The 19,746-nt window shown below is 53.4% G+C and overlaps 1 protein-coding gene across 3 annotated transcripts in view; it reads left to right on the forward strand.

Annotated features, from left to right (window-relative positions):
- TRAPPC9 (trafficking protein particle complex 9) overlaps positions 1-19,746 on the forward strand; it is a 509,775-nt gene that overhangs the window by 4,684 nt on the left and 485,345 nt on the right. For all 3 annotated transcript variants that reach the window (XM_032873479.1, XM_032873478.1, XM_032873477.1), the window contains 3 exons: positions 4,489-5,082; positions 11,625-11,770; positions 14,996-15,124. In XM_032873479.1, the coding sequence (XP_032729370.1) occupies positions 4,499-5,082; positions 11,625-11,770; positions 14,996-15,124 (859 nt within the window). In that variant the 5' untranslated portion in view covers positions 4,489-4,498. Of the gene's footprint in view, positions 1-4,488; positions 5,083-11,624; positions 11,771-14,995; positions 15,125-19,746 lie in introns of those variants that run through there.

The raw sequence follows: 19,746 nt of genomic DNA on the forward strand, positions 1-19,746 counted from the left end.
AGACCCTTAACCACCTGAGCCACCCAGGCACCCCTGTTTTTTGATGTTCTAATATTTGTGTTAGATTAGTCTCAGACACTAGAACTGGCTCAGTGCCAGGTCTTGTTTCGTCAGCTTCTCCCTAGAAGAAGCCAGTGGGAAAGCGTGGATGCTGGCTCCTGGCCCCAGTCTGTCACCTGCCGATTAGGACATCTCGAGCAGAATGACTGAGCCTTATCTCATCTGTACGATTGAAGACAGTGATACTCTTTTCTTGGGACAGATGGGAATTCTAAACAGGACACACGATAGAGAGCCCAGTCAGTGTCCTCTCTCTACCTTACATGAGACAGATTTCCTCTGGTGTGAGATGAGTATTTTGAATTTGGGGTAAAAGTAGACAAGGAGTTTGTGATACCGAGCTGCTTCCGGGAAAATTCTCGTTTGAGGTTGTGAGGTTTATTGACTCGTGGCACACATTGGGTTGCTGGTGTCTTTTTAGCGCCCAGTCAGAACTGGAAGGGACCCTGAGGGCTCATTTAGTTCAGGGTGAGTTCATTTGGATCTCATAGATTAGCAAATTCCAGAAAACTAGAGGGTCAGTAATGGGGCTGTCAGTTTTCGCCCAGATGGAACAATGGGAAGATAACACCGTCTACTCTCACTAACAGTTCATAAAAGCAAGAATATTTTAATGCCAAAAAATAATGGAAGTTCATTACCTAACCATAAATTACAATACGAGTTAATATTTATAAAGCACTTTTCAGGGGCGCCTGGGTGGCTCAGTTGTTAGCGTCTGCCTTCGTCTTAGGTCATGATCCCAGAGTCCTGGGATGGAGCCCCGCCTTGGGCTCCCTGCTCTGTGGGAAGACTCCTTCTCCCTGTCGCACTCCCCCTGCTTGTGTTCTCTCTCCTGCTATCTCTCTCTCTGCCAGATAAATAAATAAAATCTTAAAAACAAAGCACTTACCAAATTTACCTGAGTTTAGTTTCATGAGAATTTCATGCACTGTTCTACTTTGTCTCATTTTCTTCGGACTAGAGAAATTGAGCACCTGTCGTGAGACCTGGGCCCAGGACCCGTGTGCCGTATCTTCAGGGGGATCTGCAGCTTTAATGCACTTGCCTCTCTGTGCCTCCTGTTCTCTGGCTCACAGAGGAAGGTATTTGCAGGACCAGCAGCGTAACCCGTGTGTGGAAGACGGGGCGGAGTGTGGGCTCTGAGACTGGTTGACCTGCTGACAACTAGACTGTGAGCTCCTTGAAGTTGGACCCTCCCCCTTTTTTAACTCTTGAAAAACATTTTTTTAAAAAAATTTTTTAAAGATTTTTATTTATTTATTTGACAGACAGAGATCACAAGTAGGCAGAGAAGCAGGCAGAGAGAGAGAGGAGGAGGCAGGCTCCCTGCTGAGCAGAGAGCCCGATGCGGGGCTCGATTCCAGGACCCTGGGATCATGACCTGAGCCGAAGGCAGAGGCTTAACCCTGGGATCATGACCTGAGCCGAAGGCAGAGGCTTAACGACCGAGCCACCCAGGCGCCCCTCTAGTTCTGGCTTCTAGGATCCTTTGTTTATGCTCCTGCCATCCATATGCCAGAGTTGCTCTGGGAGGGAAATTCCTGGGCGCAGGACATACCAGTCTGTATGCCCGCTGTCCTATAGGACAGTTACTTTGATCTGTATCTTCATAAACAGTTGGTGGTTCTCATACTTAAAATGTTTTGTCTGTGTAGTAGCATCGTTCACAGTGGCCCAAAGCTAGGATCAACCCCAGTGAGCTGTGATGAATGAATGGGTAAACAGTATATGTATACAGTGGGCTGTAAGCATTGAAGAAGGAGGAAATGCTGATTTTCTCCCCCAACATGGATGAACCTTGAAGACCTCCTGTGTAGTGAAATAAGCTAGTCTCGCAAGGACACAGAACGTGTGATTCCACTTACATGAGGGACGTGGAGTGGTTCAGTTTGTAGAGACAGGAAGTCAGAATGGTGGCTGCTGAGGGCAGGGGGAGAGTGGGCGTGGGCAATTTACCAAGTACAGAGGACTGGGTGGCGGGGGTGGGGAACTTCTGGAGATGCTTGCCAGCGGTGGGAGTGTCCTTAATGCCCTAGAGCCGTGCACCTAAAAATGGTAGATCTCATGTATATTTTACCACAATACAATTTTTATTTTGTCAATTTATTTTGGGTGTGAAATGGCCTGTCACTATGGCTTTAATTAGCTTTTTCCTGGTTGCCATTGAGGTGGGGCACCCTTCCGTACCTGTCCTTGCCCTTTGAGGTTTGTCTTCAAAGATCCTCTTTAAGCGTCTTGCCTGTATCCTGACTGGGCCTCACCGATGTGTCTTCTGCTTACGTGGGGATGGCCCATTGTCTCGTGTCACATACCAGAGAGTCTGTGCTTTGCTTCCGCCCTACAGCAGTACTGCTGTTATTTCAAGTTGCCGTGGACGCGTGGGTCTGGTTCTGGGTGGGATTACGTTCCAGTTTTCTTTTTATCCCTGGGCCAGCCCTGCGCTGACTGCAGCTTTTTATTTGGTCTTTTTTCCCCACAAAAAGGTACTGAGATATTATTCATCTATCACCCAGTTGACCCATTTAAATCTACAGTGTAGCGGTTTTTGGTGGATTCACAGAGCTGTGCAGCCATCACCAGTTTTGAAACGTTTCATTGCCCCCCAAAGAATCCCTGTATCCTGTCAGTAGTCGCAGGTGTATCTGATCTTGCTCTTGGGGGGGAGGTAGGGGAGCAGGTGGGGGCATAAATGCTCTCCCCTTTGGTGGGTCTTCCAGAGTTTCTTGGCTATTCTGGACCATAAACTCATTTGTTATACTCCACCAAAAACCAGGTAGGAGGTCTAACCAGAATAGCATCTAGTCTGTATATCCAGCTGGGGAGAATTGATATCTGTCTCCCCTTTCTCCTCATGAGTGTACCTGGAACGCTGTCTCTTCGTCTGTACAGAGCCTGGGATGTGGGAAGTCCTTGCTCAATGCTGGGGGCGTGGATGCCGAGACTTCAACCTTGTTCACTTCAACCAGAGCCTTTCACAGAAGGGAAAACCTCGGTGACTCTGTGTGACTCACGGTCACGCATAATGACAGCCAGGGAGAGAAGCAGCTCAAGGGACGCGGTGGCTGTGGTCAGTTCTCTGCCACCTGTTGCTAAGGAGAGAACAGCCTCCTTTTCCCTAATAACGTGTGCTGCTCGGCTCCTTTAAATGTCATTAATTCGGTCTTATCTGGAGACGGCTGTCCTTCGGGGGGCCTCGGTGTGATGTGAGCACGTGTAAACAAAGGTGTGTGTGTGGCAGCGCTCGTGGCTCCTGTCCCGCCCGGCCCAGAGTGCCCGCTGAGCACATGCTGGAACCGGGAAAGTCATAGCACAGGTGGGAATTTCCATTATGACTCGAAATTCCCAACTTTAGTAACCCGTGGCACCTGGATAGAGCCCACCGTCATTTCGGTGGTCCAGATCAGCGGGTTTGATCCGACAAACTGAATGACTTGATGAAGCCTCATCGCACGGTATGTGGAGGGAGGGCCGGCCCGCCTGTCCTCTGTCTCGGGAGAGGGGCCGGTCTGCCTGTCCTCTGTCTCGGGGGGGCCGGCCCGCCTGTCCTCTGTCTTTTCTTCCTGCACTTGTTCTTCTGTACCCCGCGGAGGCTTCATCCATCAGCAGGGCCCTGGGCTTGCTGGTGCTGCCGCGAGCCGGTCCTTGGCCGGGTGACCTTCCCTCAGCCGCACCGGGGCCCCCTCTCCATCTCTGCAGCGAAGGCCTGGACCGGATACGTGTTTTATGGTCACTTCTTTGCTGTGCCTTCTTTTGAGAAACACAGAACCTTAAATCTCCGCCTTCAGCGCCAACTCCTGGGCGTTTGGGAAGTCTCCCAGGGGCTGCTGTGCCTCTCTGGGGAGCCCCCATGTGGGTTTGGTTCTTTTCGGGGGGTGCAGAAGACACTGGTCAGAGGACGAACTTCCTCTGACCTGGCCTCTCTGGTCTTGACCAGTGATAAGCCTCTCTCTTCCCCAGGTTCCTTATCAATAGAGCGGAGGCGGTGTCACAGAACGGTGTAGATGAGATAACATGCATATGAGCCATTTCCGTCCCGGGTAGACTGAAGGTCAAATCCAGATCTCCTGATCCCACTGTGGTTCTTTGCTTTCTGTCCTGTTGAGGGGATGAGGCAGCGGTGCCTTCGTTCAGGGAGCACTTTCGGGCCCTGACTCTCTGTTGGCATCCAGCTGGGTGTTGGAGATAGAAAAAGAGGCCTCCCCTATGCCGCAGGAGCTCAAGGCCTCGTCCAGGCGCTGTGGTGTTTGGGGAAGATCTGTGGTAGCCAGATGCAGAGCCCCAGGGACAGAGGGCAGCCCATGGCTCCGCGCCCCCCGCCCCCCACCCCCACCTCGCAGGTGGTTCACGGGAGAACCACCACATCCCAGGTTGGGCCAGCAGCCTTCACAGCCGCGCGCCCCTAAGTGCCCTCATTCTCTCCGGCAGAGTCTTCAGGATGAGTGTCCCTGACTACATGCAGTGCGCCGAGGACCACCAGACTCTCCTCGTGGTGGTGCAGCCTGTGGGCATCGTCTCCGAAGAGAACTTCTTCAAGATCTACAAGAGGATCTCCTCCGTGAGCCAGGTCAGCGTGCGGGACTCCCAGCGGGTGCTCTGTATCCGCTACAGGCACCACTACCCGCCCGAGAACAACGAGTGGGGCGACTTCCAGACCCACCGCAAGGTCGTGGGCCTCATCACCATCACGGACTGCTTCTCCGCCAAGGACTGGCCGCAGACTTTTGAGAAGTTCCACGTGCAGAAGGAGATCTACGGCTCCACGCTCTACGACTCCCGGCTCTTCGTCTTTGGGCTGCGGGGAGAGATCGCTGAGCAGCCGCGCACCGACGTGACCTTCTACCCCAACTACGAGGACTGCCAGACGGTGGAGAAGAGGATCGAGGACTTCATTGAATCCCTCTTCATTGTGCTCGAGTCCAAGCGTCTGGATAGGGCCACCGACAAGTCTGGGGATAAGATCCCCCTTCTCTGTGTCCCGTTTGAGAAGAAGGACTTCGTAGGACTGGACACAGACAGTAGGTAAGTTCACCTGGAGGCCCAGAGGCCTCGTGCTTGGCTTGGTTCCTGACGCCACGAAAGGAGAAGCAAGGGGTAGTATTTGATGTCTCAAGGGGTAGGCAGGCATGGGCCATGGTTTTCAGACTTCTAGAAATGGGACAGCCTTTGGTTAAGGGGAATCCTTTTAGGGTTAGTGTGTGTCCTTACTCCCCTGTTTCAGCCGGCCCTCCCCGTGGGACCCTCAGAGCTGCTGTCCACGACGGTGGCCACCTGTGGCTCTTGTGGACCAGAGGGTTGGCTAGTCTGAGCTGAGATGTGCTGTAAGTAAAGTGCACATCAGGTATTGAGGCTTAGTATGGAGAAAAGAAAATATTTTGTTAATCTTTTTACATATCAAAGTGATCATATTTTACATACATTAGGTTAAAGAACATTTTAAAATTGGTTCCAGTTGTTCCTTTGTACACTGTGGCAGCCAGAAGCTTTATGTACGTGGCTCCCATGTCGTTCTGGCTGGACCGCGCTGCCCTCGTGCGCAGCTGGAAACTTCTCTTCCATCTCATCCCTTTGATTCATAGTGAGATGCTGGGCCTGGAGAGGCGGCCGAACTAGGAGCTGGCCCAGCTGAGCTAGTGGAGCTCCTGCCTCTGGGGCTGGGAACTGGGCACGGGTCAGGCCCTTCTTCCCAGCTGATAGCTCCAGGGTCCCAGTCCTCGCTGACAGCCAGCCAAGGCGAGTGCCACGGTGTCGGGCACGCTGCCAGGGACTTCCCAAAGAGCTCCTCCTGCCCACAGCCATGTGTCTCTCTTCTCTGTGTAACAGGGGCATCAAACAGAGCAGGGAAAGGCCAGGCCTCACATTTCTCCTGAGATGAAGTCAGCGGCTGAGCTTTGCACTGAAACTGCAGCGTACCCTCCTGTGCCCTTTGCTTCCCCTGTCTGTCCCCGGCGCTGCCTCCCTGTGCCGTGGCCACTGTGGTGTCCGTGCACAGAGGAGGACGACGCGTAGGTTCCATGCTTCCCTGGAGGAGGTCCCCTTCGGCTGGAAGAGTGTGGGGCTTCATGACTGTGGGCACCAAGTCCCTCCTTCCCCTCCTGTAGAATGTGGATGTGGGTCTTGTGGGCGAGTACTGAGTGACCTTGTGTCCCGCGGGCACAGTGGCCCAGCAGAGTAGGTGCTTAGCATGTTTCTGGAGTTTACCTGAGATCAAACACTGACTTGCCATCTGTTGGTAAGTTGGAGGAGAAAATGTCACAGAACTGAGAAAAACAGGCCCGGGCCAGCCCTGTGAGGGGAAAGCACAGAGTGGCCTAAGATTCCCCGCGCTAGGGTCCTTTGCAGGGTCTGTGCTGGTTTTCTTTCCTCACCAGACGTGCGTGTGTGTGGCTAAGGGAAAGGCCCGTTGCACCCACGATCTGTACTCAGTCCTCGCAGTGGCCCTGAAGTCAGGACACCAGTGGTCCCCTTTCCCACCTTGGAGCTGGGGTGGTGAGGCCGGGGAGCCCGGGCAGCCGTGAGGGGTAGTCACGAGGGGCAGCCAGGCCTTCTCCAAAGCCACCTGGTGACCTCCCCTCACCACACGGGGCCAACCCGCACTTAGCCCCTGCACTCCCGCGCCCCCGCAGCCTGTGGCGTGGGCTGGGACTGGCTGGTCCCCGCATTATAGACCAGCCGCTGAAGCCTCGGAGGCGGCCAGGGATCCCGCTCTGACCCTCTGCTACATGAGGAACTGGGGACATTCTTTGGTCACGACTTCTTGGCTTTGAGGTTGCAGACCCACCAGAGAATGCTGGCCTGTTTTTGCCATTTGAAATCGATGCTCACGACTTGGCTGGAGTAACAAGCCTGGGGACTGTGTGCCTGGCATGGCTGTAGGCACGGGAAGTCTTGCAGTAGATGGGATGGCCCTCCCGGGGGGGACCGATATGTTCTCGGCGAGCGTAGACACTCAGCCAGCTTTGGAACTTGTGTGACATAGTGACGCCGGTGACCTCAGATCAAATGCGCTGTCCCGTCATCTCTGCCGGTCCATTGTTGCTTTCACTCGTCTGCGGCGCTCTCATTTTTAAAACACTGACTTGGTGCGGAGACAGAGCCCAGCTCTGTCCTGCCGCTCTTGGTAGGAGCGTCCAGCTTAAAACGAGACTGAAGTTCGTAGCTCACAGGAAACGCCTAGGTGAAGGCCGAGGTTTGGGTGGCGCACTGATCACGTCCGCAGGCCTTGTGGCAGTTGTGGCCACTCTGGGCCCCGCAGTCCCCCGTAACACGAGGTGCGGACGTATTTCACGGGAATGTTCTCGGGTGCCCCAGGCCTCGAAAGCCCACGGGGGATTCTTGGACGTGCAGTGTTGTAGCTGTCAAAGTTATTTTGTTCTTGTGTGTTTCTAATTTTTGCTTGTTCCTCTTTTCTTTCTTTTTCCTTTTTTTTTCTACCGTACCGCCCTGTGAGTATGTTGTTGGGTCTGAAAAGGTAGGCTGTGAACACGCTGCATTGGAAGTAGCTAGATCTCCCCGTGTGCTGCCCTCTCGCTGCCTTCACCGCTTGAAAAGCCAGACTGACTGCCGCCTGCATCCTGTGTCTCCCTGGCCGTCTTTCCGTTTTCTGATTTAAAAACTATTTTGCTTTTTAAAGCACGTGACCCACTGATGTTTGATACCTGTTCAGAGATTTGCTTTGGGGAACTTTTTGGGTCTGACTTAGTATTTGGTGGCAAACGAGCCCTTATTAATCTTTTCTGTTTGGAGGATGTGGGATGCTTGTTGATTTCGGCGGCTGCACAGGGACTTTTCACGGGGTTTTTAACCTGCAAAGTCCGAGACTGCAGCGCCTTGCTTGACCCTGGCTTGGGAATGAACGTAGCAGGGACGTGTTTTTTGGCTGTTGCTGCGTGACGTGCATGACAGAGCTTGTAGGCCAGCGGCCGCCGGCGTGGGGTACCCGGCTCGGGAGCGTGCTGGCCGCAGACGGGCACCGTCGGAGGATGCGGTCCCCGGAGGCTTTCGCTTTCACCTGGAGCATGCTGTTTTCTTGACCTCACCTGAGCGCCCGTCCTCCGTTAAAGGGCAGAGGCTCTTCCACCATCTGTCTTTGCCTCCTTAATGAGGGCAACTTTTCTAGGTATTAGGAAAATGTGCCTTCTAAAGAGCTAATTCCTCTGGAGCTTGTGGACATGGGGACCTCTGTGGTTGACCATGGCCTTCTTTCTGCTCTAGCCAGGAAGCGCGCAGAGCCGTGTACATGGCTTGCCTTTGCAGTCCTATGGCCTGTACCTGACCCAGCCTTTCCTTTCGACCCCGTGTGGGTGAGAGCGCTGTTTCTCTCTTTGTTGGGCTCACGTCCTGTCACCGACAGGCACATCACCAGTTTGCAGCCGTGAAACGCCAACATTTAACCAAGGTCGGCTGCCCTAGCTCCTTGTCCTTTCCCCCGGCCCAGCTCACCCATGGGGAGAGGTCTGGCCCCACCCCCATGCGGGCCTGGAGGCCTTGTTTCTTCTTTTCTGCTGCCGTCCTCCTGCGAACACTTTCTTCCTTTACTTACTTTGTCTCAAGGGAGACGGTCTGGACCTTCTGAGAAGGTCCCTCACGGGCTCGGGTGGGGAAGACGAAGCCAAAGCAAGTTCAGGGAGCGGAAGACGCGGGAACCTCCTGCCTGCGGAAATAGGCCGGGGTCGCCGTGGGCCTGGCCTGTGACAATAGCTTTGCCGGGGCTGCTCCCTTCTCACCGGCTGGCCTCGGGCAGCATGTGTCTTAACTGGGAGCTCCTCTAGGCCTCAGACCCTTCCAAGTTCGAACGACAGGAGAACCGTGAGCCCCTTTTCCTGGGCCGCCCTCTTAGCCTCTCCCGGGAAACTCACTTGCCTTCCCCGGGGTCTGGTGCCAGGGGAGACGTCCCGCTCTTTGGTGGGCCCTGACAGCACCCGCGTGCCGGGAGCCTTCAGTGCCCTGCGCGAGTCCTGGGGGACAAAGTGGAGACGAGGCTTGTCCCTGACTGGTGTGGGGGCAGCGGTGAGGGGGAGAGGAAATCAAGTAAGAAATTCAGGGTTTTGACTTGAAGAGCCAGGGATGTGGCGGGGCTGTCTGGGAGGGAAGACGGGGAGGCCCCTGCTAGGAGTCGGATTCAAGAGGGAAATATTGGACGTGTGTTGTACATGCCTATTTGACGTTCAGGCGACGGTTTCCAAGAGGCGAACAGATTTGTGAGTCTGGAGCGCAGGGAGGGAGCGGACTGGGGAGACGCGCTGGAGTCGTCACTATGTGGCTTGTAGTTAGAACCAAGTGTGGGCGAGCTCCCCCAGCCCGGTGTAGACTGGAGCGTGGGCCAGCTCCTCTAGTCGGGTGTAGACTGGAGCTGGAGGAGGGTAGCGGCGGGGGCTGGGACCGGTGGGTTGCAGGACTTGGGAGGAAGCAGTTCTTTTCGGATCCTCCCATGTGTGAGGCACTACCGGGGTGTCCCATGGCCTCCACCATTAGGGGGATTAACACCAGGTTAAGGGCGGAAGGGGCGGGGGAGGGGTAAGGTCCCAACGAGCCTCCCTGCCTGCGTCTGTCACCCCGCACAGCGACACAGGGCCAGTGTTTGTCCACCTGGCCCTGGCCAGGAGCTGGAGGTCAGCAGTTGTTACCGGAGGAGGGAAGTGTGCGTGTGGATGCTGGGGTCCTCTCCCCATTGGAATGGAGAGCACCCCGGGGGAAGGGAGCCAGGCACTGTCAGCCTTGGGGGAGGCCCGGAAGTGCAGCTGGGGGAGCTGGTTTTGGGCTCCCGTCTCCCAGGCGCACAGGCGCACGTTCCCCCGAGCTTCTGTTCAGGTGACGTGGTTCTCTCCTGTGACTCTACAGTCAGGGCAAGACAGAGCCCCTGCTCGGTACCTTGTGTGGCCGCCAGAGTTAGATGTGGTCATGGTGGTGAACTGGAGCCTGTGACAGGTCCGTGAGGATCCTTGGATTCGGGCTGTGTTTTGCTTTTTGTTCCTCCTTCCCTCTTCTCATCTCTTTCTCCTCTTCCCAAATGCTCTCAGAGAGGCCGTGGTCTTTTTTTTTTTTTTTAAGATTTTATTTATTTATTTGACAGAGAGAGAGAGATCACAAGCAGGCAGAGAGGCAGGCAGAGAGAAAGGTGGGGGCAGGCCCCCTGCTGAGCCTCGATGCGGGACTCGATCCCAGGACCCTGAGATCATGACCTGAGCCGAAGGCAGAGGCTTAACCCACTGAGCCACCCAGACGCCCCAGGGAGTGCTTTCTTGAGAAACTGATGGTGGAAATGAACCCTAAGGAGAGTGTGAAGGTTTAGGCAGGAGGTCACTGGGGACCCTGGTAAGCAGGAAGGTGAAGCTGTAGAGTGCAGGGCAGTGAGAGGAGGGGAGGCAGGGGCAGCGGGAGGAGAGCTAGAACTGTGCTGGGTGTTTGAGGCTGGGGAGTGACCTATTCAGATTTACCGCCTGGGAACAGCCCCCCGCCCCCGTGTGTGTGTGTGTGTGTGTGCGTGCGCGCACATGTATGTAGCAGGGACATGGCAGAGGGACCCTACAGAGTGGAGGTATCCAGTGGGGGAAGGCAGGGCAGTACAGGGGCGGTGTTTCTTACAGGCGGGGAGGGCTTGCTGGTGGGGGGCCATCCTCACAGTGCCGCAGGGCAGGGCAGGAGACTGTCCTTTCCTCTTCTGTCTCTCCCCTGCCCTACGGGACAGTCTTAGTTCAGCCAGTACTGGGAACGGGGTGCCGAGTCCCAGAGCCAGAGCATGGGGAGAGCTCGTCACTTAGGTCTGGAGACTTAACTTCGTGTCGAGGCTGTCAGTAACATTCACTTAGCTGGAAACTTCTCGTGTCGTGGATTTCCACGGGGGTTTTATTCTTGATGTGATTGCTTCCTCAGAGTGAAAATTTAATACAGCTGCTATTTTTCTTGAAAAAAGGCTTATCTTTTAAGAAATTTAGTGTTTAAAAGAATAGGAATATTTCAGAACGGTAAAGGAAAGTTTGGTATAGTTTCTTTGGTTTCTGAGTAGATAGAAGCCTTTGCATTCTCTAAGGCCGTTTCCTTGCCTGTATTCAAGGAGCTGTTGGTGATGCCCAGTCCCACCCTCTCAAGGCATTCCTGGGGCCTGCTCTCACGGAGTGGAGGTAGAGGTCTTGTCTGCCCACACCAAGTGGCTGGCCTTTGATATACCCCATAGCTCTCTTCATAAAATAATAATGGGTTTGAAGTTAAGAAAGTGGAAGATAATTGATTTTTTTTTAAAGAGCTGAAACATCAACTTTCTTGTGCTGATGTCATGGAAAATTTGCGGAGGAAAATCCTACATCTGGTGTTGCTAAGTGAAATGCACAGCAGAAGTCCCACGTTCCTGTCCCCTCTAGAAAATAACTGGACAGGTGTTTGTGAGGTCAGGACCCTTCCAGCTCCCACACTGGCCGTGACGGCCGCTGCCTTTCAATCATGGAGCCTCAGGTTGCCTTCTTAGCCTTTTTGGGTCGAGGGAGAGTCGAATAGTGCTTTGCTGGTGTGCTTTGGGGGCAGAAGTGGTGAACCAGCGGTGACGCGTGTCTGTGCATTGTGTTTCGTAGACACTACAAGAAGCGGTGCCAAGGGCGCATGCGCAAGCATGTGGGGGATTTGTGCCTCCAGGCTGGGATGCTGCAGGACTCCTTGGTGCACTACCACATGTCCGTGGAGCTCCTCCGCTCCGTGAATGACTTCCTGTGGCTTGGAGGTAAGATCATCTCGCGCAGACAGCACATATGCCATTAGAGCAACTGTTACTTGAAATAAGAGAAAACATAGAAAAGTGGTTCTAAAAATGAAGGGTGCGGGAGGAGAAGCAGTCGGCTGTCTGGTTGCTGCGGGGGATCGTCTGGGGTAACCCTGCCACCTTGTCTGCTGCCGGGTCTCCTTACCGCACCATCCCCGTCCTCACTGCACCTCCCCCGCCCCCCAGCCCCACACTGAGGTCCTGCTGGCACCTGCATGCACTTTCCCGGACAGTGTGCTGCCTTTCCTTGTTCCTCTGGGTTCTCTTGGGCTTGGTTTTTTTTTTTGTTTTTTTTTTTTTTTAAAAGATTTTATTTATTTATTTGACAGAGATCACAAGTAGGCAGAGAGGCGGGCAGAGAGAGAGAGAGAGAGAGAGAGGGAAGCAGGGTCTCTGCTGAGCAGAGAGCCCGATGCGGGGCTCAATCCCAGGACCCTGAGATCATGACCTGAGCCGAAGGCAGAGGCTTTAACCCACTGAGCCACCCAGGCGCCCCACTCTTGGGCTTGTTTTTAAGCACGTCTTGCCCTCTGCTTAGAATGCTGCTCCCCCCCCGGTCATCTCTCTCCCTCATTCTTTAGAACTTCGTCTGTACGTTAGCTGGTGGACGAGTTAACTGCCTATGGTACGCCCATTCAGTGGAATGTTAATAAGACATGAAAATGTTGGACAGTTAGGGGCGCCTGGGGGGCTCAGCCATTAAGTGTCTGCCTTTAGCTGGGGTCGTGATCCCAGTGTCCTGGGATCTAGCCCCGCACTGGGCTCCCTGCTCAGCAGGAAGCCTGCTTCTCCCTCACCCACTCCCCTGTGTGTGTTCCCTCACTCGCTGTGTCTCTGTCAAATTAATAAATAAATCTTAAAAAAAAAAGAATATGTTGGACAATAAAAAAAAAAAAGGAACAAAAGACATGCAGGTGTGGAAGGTGACAGCACGGGGAATGTGTCAGGAACAGGGTAGTACCAAGGTGTGGTGACGGGTGGTGATTCCGCCTGTCTGGGTGAGCCCGGGTAATTGTACGGAACAGCTGAATCCGTGCGTTGTACGACTGACAACGGATTTGGGCAGTGTCCCGTCGTCTGTGCACTGCAGCTCAGTAAACGAAAGGCGCAGAGCTGCACGAGGTCCAGGTGCCCTCCAGCCTGGGCGAGCCCTGACAGCACCACGGTAAGTGCAGGGAGCCGGACACACAGGGCCGCCTCTTATCTGGAATGTCCCGAAAAGTCAGGGGACCAATGACTGGCTTCCAGGGGCTGGGCAGAGGGGTGTGTGCGTGCTGGTGGCTGTGGGGCTTCCCACAGGGAAGGGGTGATGAAGACCCCTCCTGAGGTCCTGGAATTAGATGGTGTGAAGGCCCCACACCTGTGAATTGAACAGCGTTCCCCCTGCCCCGTGGTCATGCCCTGTGAGTTACCTTTCAATGTAAAGCCCTCACTAGCACGTTAGAAACCTACTTCAAAGCAGCGCCTTCTCCCAGCCTTCCAGGCAGGGGCCTGCGGTGTCTCGTGAGGCCTGCCTGTGACGGAGCTTGCCCTCTGCGCTGGAATTGTGTGTTTACATGTTTTCCCTTCGGGGCCCACCTCCTGGGGGTGGCGTGGGAGGCACGGTCTCTGCGTGTCCATCCTCGGCTGACCGGACGTGTCCCGTCAGTGCTGTTGGAGAAACGTGTGCGTGCGGAGCGAAGTAGGGTTCTTTCCTGGAGGGTGAGTCAGGCAGCCGGGCAGCTGGACTATAAGTCCGAATGAAGAAATGAAGTCAGTTCTTCGATAAATGTTTAGCAGTGTACTGTGGGGCACTTTAAATGGAAGACATTCTTAAAATGGACTTCTGTGTGTTTTTTTTTTCCTAGAGATTTATTTGCAGAGAGAGACGCAGTGAGAAGGGGAACACAAGCAGGGGGAGTGGGAGAGGGAGAAGCAGGCTCCCCTCTGCGCAGGGAGCCCGATGCCAGGATGGATCAGGGTCCTGGGATCATGACCTGAGCCGAAGCAGATACTCGACGACGGAGCCCCCAGGCGCCCCTTAAAATGGGCTTTTCCACTTCAGAATGTGGTTTCTCAAAAAGGCTAGAGATTGGGTGGCAGACTGTATCCGTACCCCAGCAAGCCAGAACGTCAAGGCCCTGGCAGCAGACACTTACCCAGGAAGAATGGCCCCCGGTCATGTGGGGGGCCACAGAGTGATAAGCCGCATCCGCAGGGTTCCTGGGGCCGGGGTGCGGATGGCTGCTTTCTCCCGCAGCCTGTCCTAGGCCTATAGTGCTCTCCCACAGGCTCCACGACCTGTGGCTTCGGAGGGGGTCCCAGGCAGACGCAGACAGGAGAGCCTAGCTCCCTCGCATCCAGCCAGACGTTAAAGACATTTGTAAAAGTGTAAAACGGTGCGGCTCTGCCAGCGTGCTTTTGTTTTGGGAGTTAGTGTTCATAAGCATGGAACATGGAGTGGGCTCACTGTGATTTTATACAGAATGAACACGTATTTAAATGTTTCCTTAGTTTTATTTTGAGATGGGGTGAGCATGTGTAGGTGTGCTTGGCACAGGGGAAAGGTCTTTCTGAACCTCGGTGATTTTCCACGGTGTCGAAGGGTGCTAAGACCACGACGCTTGCGGACTACTGCAGGAATGGGGCGGGCGCTGAGGCAGGACGTGGCAGGCATACGGCTGTAACTGTCCACGCAGAAGAGCAAAGCGCGGTTGCCTCTGAGAAGGAGACAGGCTCGCGGGTGTTGGCCCCGAGGGTGCCAGGTGCATGTAGGGTGTGCGATGGGGTGGGGCGTTGCGGTCCTGCTTTGCTGGTCTTCTTTTGGCTTATTGTCAACAGGGGCATTTTCTGCACCCAGCTCCGTAGCGCCGGAATCGGGCACACAGGCTGCCTCCCGGTGGGCGCTCAGCTGCTGGTCAGAGGGACGAGCTGGCCGGCCTGAGGCACGTGTGTGCCAGCCTCCCAGTGAGGCCTGGCGTCTCCCCAGAGGGTTTGGTGTTGCCTGCGTGGGCCGGCCCTGGGGAGGGTGTTGGTAGCACGTTCCTGTCTGTAATCAAACCAGTGATCTGTAGCTTCAATCTTTGTTTTGGGGGAAAAATGGACATTTCTGCATAACTGATCTGTTCAGATCATTCTTAGCCACTGCAGTTGGAGCTTGGGATGGGCCGCTCACTTGGCTGACTGTGCTTTTCTTCCCACACCCAGCTGCCCTTGAAGGGCTGTGCTCCGCTTCTGTCATCTACCACTATCCTGGCGGGACTGGGGGCAGGACGGGAGCACGGAGGTTCCAGGGCAGCTCACTTCCTGCGGAAGCAGCCAACAGACACCGGCCAGGTAAGCGCTGCACGGCCCTCCGGCCCAGACTCACTCGGGGTCGGAAGCAGGGGGCGGGGCTCGTGCATTAGTTGCCCGCTGGGTTACACCTGAGAAATGTTCAGATGAAACATGACGGTTGAGTCACGAGTCTTGCATGAGACTTCTCTTCCACTTTCATTGCACATGGAATCTTACTCTTCATGGATTGCAATGATTGGTTGATTTCTGGAACACTTGAATGAAGTTTCTTGGTAGCCTGACCTCAAAGTTCTGTGCCTGGGTCTTTTTCTTAATTTTTGTGTATTAGGGAAGCTGGTCCCAGATGTTGACTTCAACAGTGAGTTCAGGGCCTGGGCTGTTCCTCATTTTCTGGTTTGACGAGGTTCTCTTAACACGCTCGAGTTCCTTACGTTTGTCAGCACCCGTGAGGAGTAAAAAAGTCTTTGGAGGAGCAGAGTCACAAGGGCTTGTCCCATGAACTTCACCCTTCTGACCCTTAGTGAATGACCTGTAGCCTCGGTCGTGAAGATAAGAGCACAGATCCCAGGGGTCAAGGCTTTAACACAGTTGCTAGGCGTGTTTTGATCGATGGGATGTTTGGACACCTTTCCCCCCAGAGAGAGAGCCCTCGGTGGCTCATGTGTGTTGGCTGGGGAAGTGGCCTGAGTGTGTGGTCTCCTGAGTTACACCTTCTCCTGTGGCCAACAGAGAGTGTAGAAGGCTTTTAGGAGCTGGTTTCCCGTGGTGGCACAGCTGGAACCGGTGCATCTTTTGTAGGACTGCTACAGGTGGGTCTATAATGGTTCTGGAGGATTTATTTCATCTTCTTCAGCACGGTGTGCCTCACGACTTCCGTCATCCCCCAGTTGTGTGCGGGGAAGGGGAAGCAGGCTGAGAAGGGGTGAGAGGGATGTGGAGTCTGAGGCCAGGCGTGCCTCTCTCTCCTGTGCTTGGACGCTGACTGGGGTTGGCTGTGGGGGTGCCGGGACTCCTCCTGGTTGCAGTCCTGCCCGCCCTGCTGTGGGTCCCCACGTCTCCCCCCCCCACTGGCTTTGCTTCCTCCTGAGAAGACTGGCTCGTGCTCTCTCTGGGAGCCTTTTGTTGGAGGTGGCGATTTCCCCCTGTGATCTGAAGAGTTCTAATGTGTTGAGACTGTTCTACAGATATGATTAGTGAGACTCTATAGACACTTTTTAGAGAAAGGTTTCATTTTCCCTCTTTGCTGCATGTAGGCAAAGAAAAGGGTTAGACTTTGTTTCAAACGCTGCTTTGTCTGCAGTAGAGAAGTGTCTCTCCTTAGCTCCGCAGAGTGTAAAGGGCTCAGGCTTTCCAACTTTTGGTGACAGCCGATGGCAACGGGGTGCGGTAAAGCCCAGGCCTGGGCAGACAGAGCCCACCGGTCCCGCTCCACTTCCCTTCATGCGGAGAGGGTCCAAGTCCGTCCCTGCGCTCCGTCTCACATGTTGGTTTATCTTGGACGGTGACTTCAGGCTTGTCTGTCTGTGGCCCCTCATCTGTGGCAGGGGTGTATGGCATCTGCTGTCTGGGTGAGGACCAGGCAGCCTGATTACCTAACATTCTCCCTTGGGTTCCTTTCTCAGCAGCAGAAATGCAGATGTCACTTACCGTCATCGTAACCTGGACTGTTCCGTCTCCTGGTCTCTGAGATGGGGAAGATAGTGACGGCACTTCCCTTGTAGGGTTCCCATGAAGGTGTGTGAGACGCACACATGGAGGACCCGGACCCACCCTCCGTGGCCCTGGAAAACTGTTAGTGGCCACGGCAGCCAGAGCCTTAGTGTGGATGGTATGAATTCACGCGTTTGGATTTCCAGCACATGTCCTCCTGTCGAGTTACTCTGGTTGCGAAAGACTTCTGTAGTCCCCACACCCCCTTTACTTTAGTTCTCCTTTTGTCTGAAATTTCTTTTTTAAACTTTCTTTGTATCCAAAAGTTAGAGGCCACAGATTCTTTTTTTTTCTTGGGAGACTCACATGTGAACCTGTAAGTCTGTGTAATAAATGAACAAAACTTGGTTTATTAAAAAAAATCACCAGTATGTTCTGCAATCAACCGGAAAAGAAATGCTCATTGACTTGTAGATGTTTCTTCTCTGGGGTTACTTCTCTTTGGCCTGTCTTAGTTTGTTAATCATCACCGTCATCATTATCAACAAAATAGCTACGGATTATTCCCGACCTGCCTGCCTGGCCAGGAGCTGTACTCAGTGCTGTCCTTGCGTCCTGCCTCCCGGCCGGTGTGGAAAGACACATATCCGTGTCTGCTTTGTTCATCAAGGCTGAAAGACATTGAAAGAGATGCGTCCCCGGCCCCATGCCGTGAGGGGCTGAGGCCTGCCTGGGGTGGGCAGGCTGGTCTGACTGCAGGCCCTTGCTCTGTTGCTCCGCTAACCAGCCTCACTGACTGGTTTCCCGAACATCGGGGAGTTCATCCGTGCCAGACTTCAGTGGTCTCAGCCTGATGCGGCTTGAAAGGAGAGATGTCGGGGGGACTGTGAGACAGAGGGGTATAGATTGAACTTGGACACTTCTGCAGTTGATTTAGTCTCTGCCAACACAGTAAAAAGTTTATTTTAGCTCCATACGCACTAAAAAGAAAACATTTTAAAAATGATGACGGTGCAGAAGAGAAGTGGGCTTTGACATTCCAGACGTTGCTAATGACTTAGTACTTGTTTTTCTCTGGTGATGCTTATTGGGAGAAAAAGCTAGACTTGGTTTTATGTAGTCAAGAGTACGGAAGGAAAGATTAAGTTAGTGAATGTTGAGAGAAGGCAACAATCTAGATTCTTTTCTTTCTGATGATGAATATGTAGGTTTTATGGGACTTGGGGCTTGTCAGCCTTCCTTTTTATGGCCCAAGTCTATTTCCTCACTTGTGGAATGTGAGTGTTACTTGATTTGTGTGACTGTGAGAGTTGGCTACCTTGTGTACGAAGCACCTAGGAGGTGCTCAGTAAACTTTTGCTGAGTATCTAGAAGTATCAGCTTGGAAGACTGAAGAGGACGGTCTGTTTCTGATCTGATTCTGATTTGCTCAGTAGTGTATGTGTATGATAGTCCGAGTAAGACTTAAAGTGTTACGGATATGGTGACAGTTCTTATTGAAGTAGGAAGTTTTGATGAAATTGGTGTCATTCTAGTAAGACGGGAGAACAGCGAAATTGCCTTAAGCTGGAGACTTGATGATTTTTTTGTATAGAATGTATGCTTTTACAACTCAGAAGTCATATTGCCTTGTACTCATTCACTAAAACCTTTAAATCGCTAGGATGTTGACCATAGCCAATACGTTTAGAAAAATGGATATTGAGCTGTTTTCAGGGAATAAGCTTCTCTCTTTTGTGAGTGAAGAAAATTTTGATTTTTTTCTGTACTCTTAATAGGTTAAAAAAAATCAAAACGTTGACTTGACATTGTCCTTTTATTTTAAATAGAGGGAATAAAAGGGGGGCATATCATGCTGTTTTACTGTGAAAATAAACATTTTTGTATGTTAACACAGTTGTATGATTTCTAGTCACCGGCTTTTCTGGAAGTAGGAGACACTTAGACCACCTGCTGTGGGGAAAACAGCTGTGATTCTGCGCGTCCGAGTTGGCGTGGCTCTGGTGGGCGCTGGTAGGGTGCGAGACGCGAGGACTGGGAGTTCGCTTTGCTGCTGAGTGCTGGAAGGACAGACTGTCTGGGCCTCAGGCCCCTGAGAATGCAGGGGCAGGACTGGATGCCCAGGACCCCTTCCTGCTAAGGTTGGTTTCCATGAGCCTGTGTCTTGTTTAAGGCTCCAGATTAAGTGCTGAACTCAGTGCCCCTTCCTACGGCGCAGTTTCGTGGGTGCTAGCGCGGCTGTTGGTGAGGTCCCTGAGCAGCCCGTTTTCAGCAACCTCACCGACCTTTGCTTAGACGCGGGCGAGTTTGGCGGCCCCTTTCCCAGCAACTCGGAGCGCTGCTCTGTGGCCATAGGTGGCGCTGTTGCACCTTTGAAGAGTCTTCAGTTTCCCTTTGCGAGAGACTTGACCAACCGTCCTCTAACTGGGTTTTTTGTTTAATGCTTCGGAGTAGTCCAGAGTCCATTATGTCTGGGTGTTCCAGTTATTCCTCATTTCTATTCCGTCATCTCGGTGTGAACGTTTCAGCTGCGTGAACAATGGGGAGAGTGGCTTTTCCTCCGGTGGTAGAGACCCGTCAGCCAGGCTCTCGTAAACGAGGCAGAAACACTCCCCGGTGTGCCTGGACGCGGGAGAACGTGGAGTCCCCGCGTGTTCACCAGTGGGGGGTGATTTGGTTGCAGGGACCAAGCCTCGTGTTTTGATCGGGTGGGAGTGCGCACGCCGCCGCTTGCCGGTGGGAACCCGAGTCCATGCTTTCCGAGTCTCCTCTTCCGAGACACAAGGACGCTAATGTCTGCTTTGCAGAATTGGGAGGATCAGAGAGAAATTTGTGAAGTGTTTAGCCCAGTCGTTATCTCATAAAAGAGCTCGTGAACTTGGGCTGTTTTTCTGCACGAAGCCATCATTTTATAGTCTTCGGGGGATGGCTAAGGGTTTGAAATATGAAATGATGGTTTTCGGAAGCAAGATGCAATTAAGAACGAGGGAACGGTTTGAGGAGAGTCAGCA

This window comes from Lontra canadensis, unplaced genomic scaffold, assembly GCF_010015895.1.
Source record: "Lontra canadensis isolate GAN:19392208 unplaced genomic scaffold, GSC_riverotter_1.0 scaffold49, whole genome shotgun sequence".
Lineage (NCBI taxonomy): Eukaryota > Metazoa > Chordata > Mammalia > Carnivora > Mustelidae > Lontra > Lontra canadensis.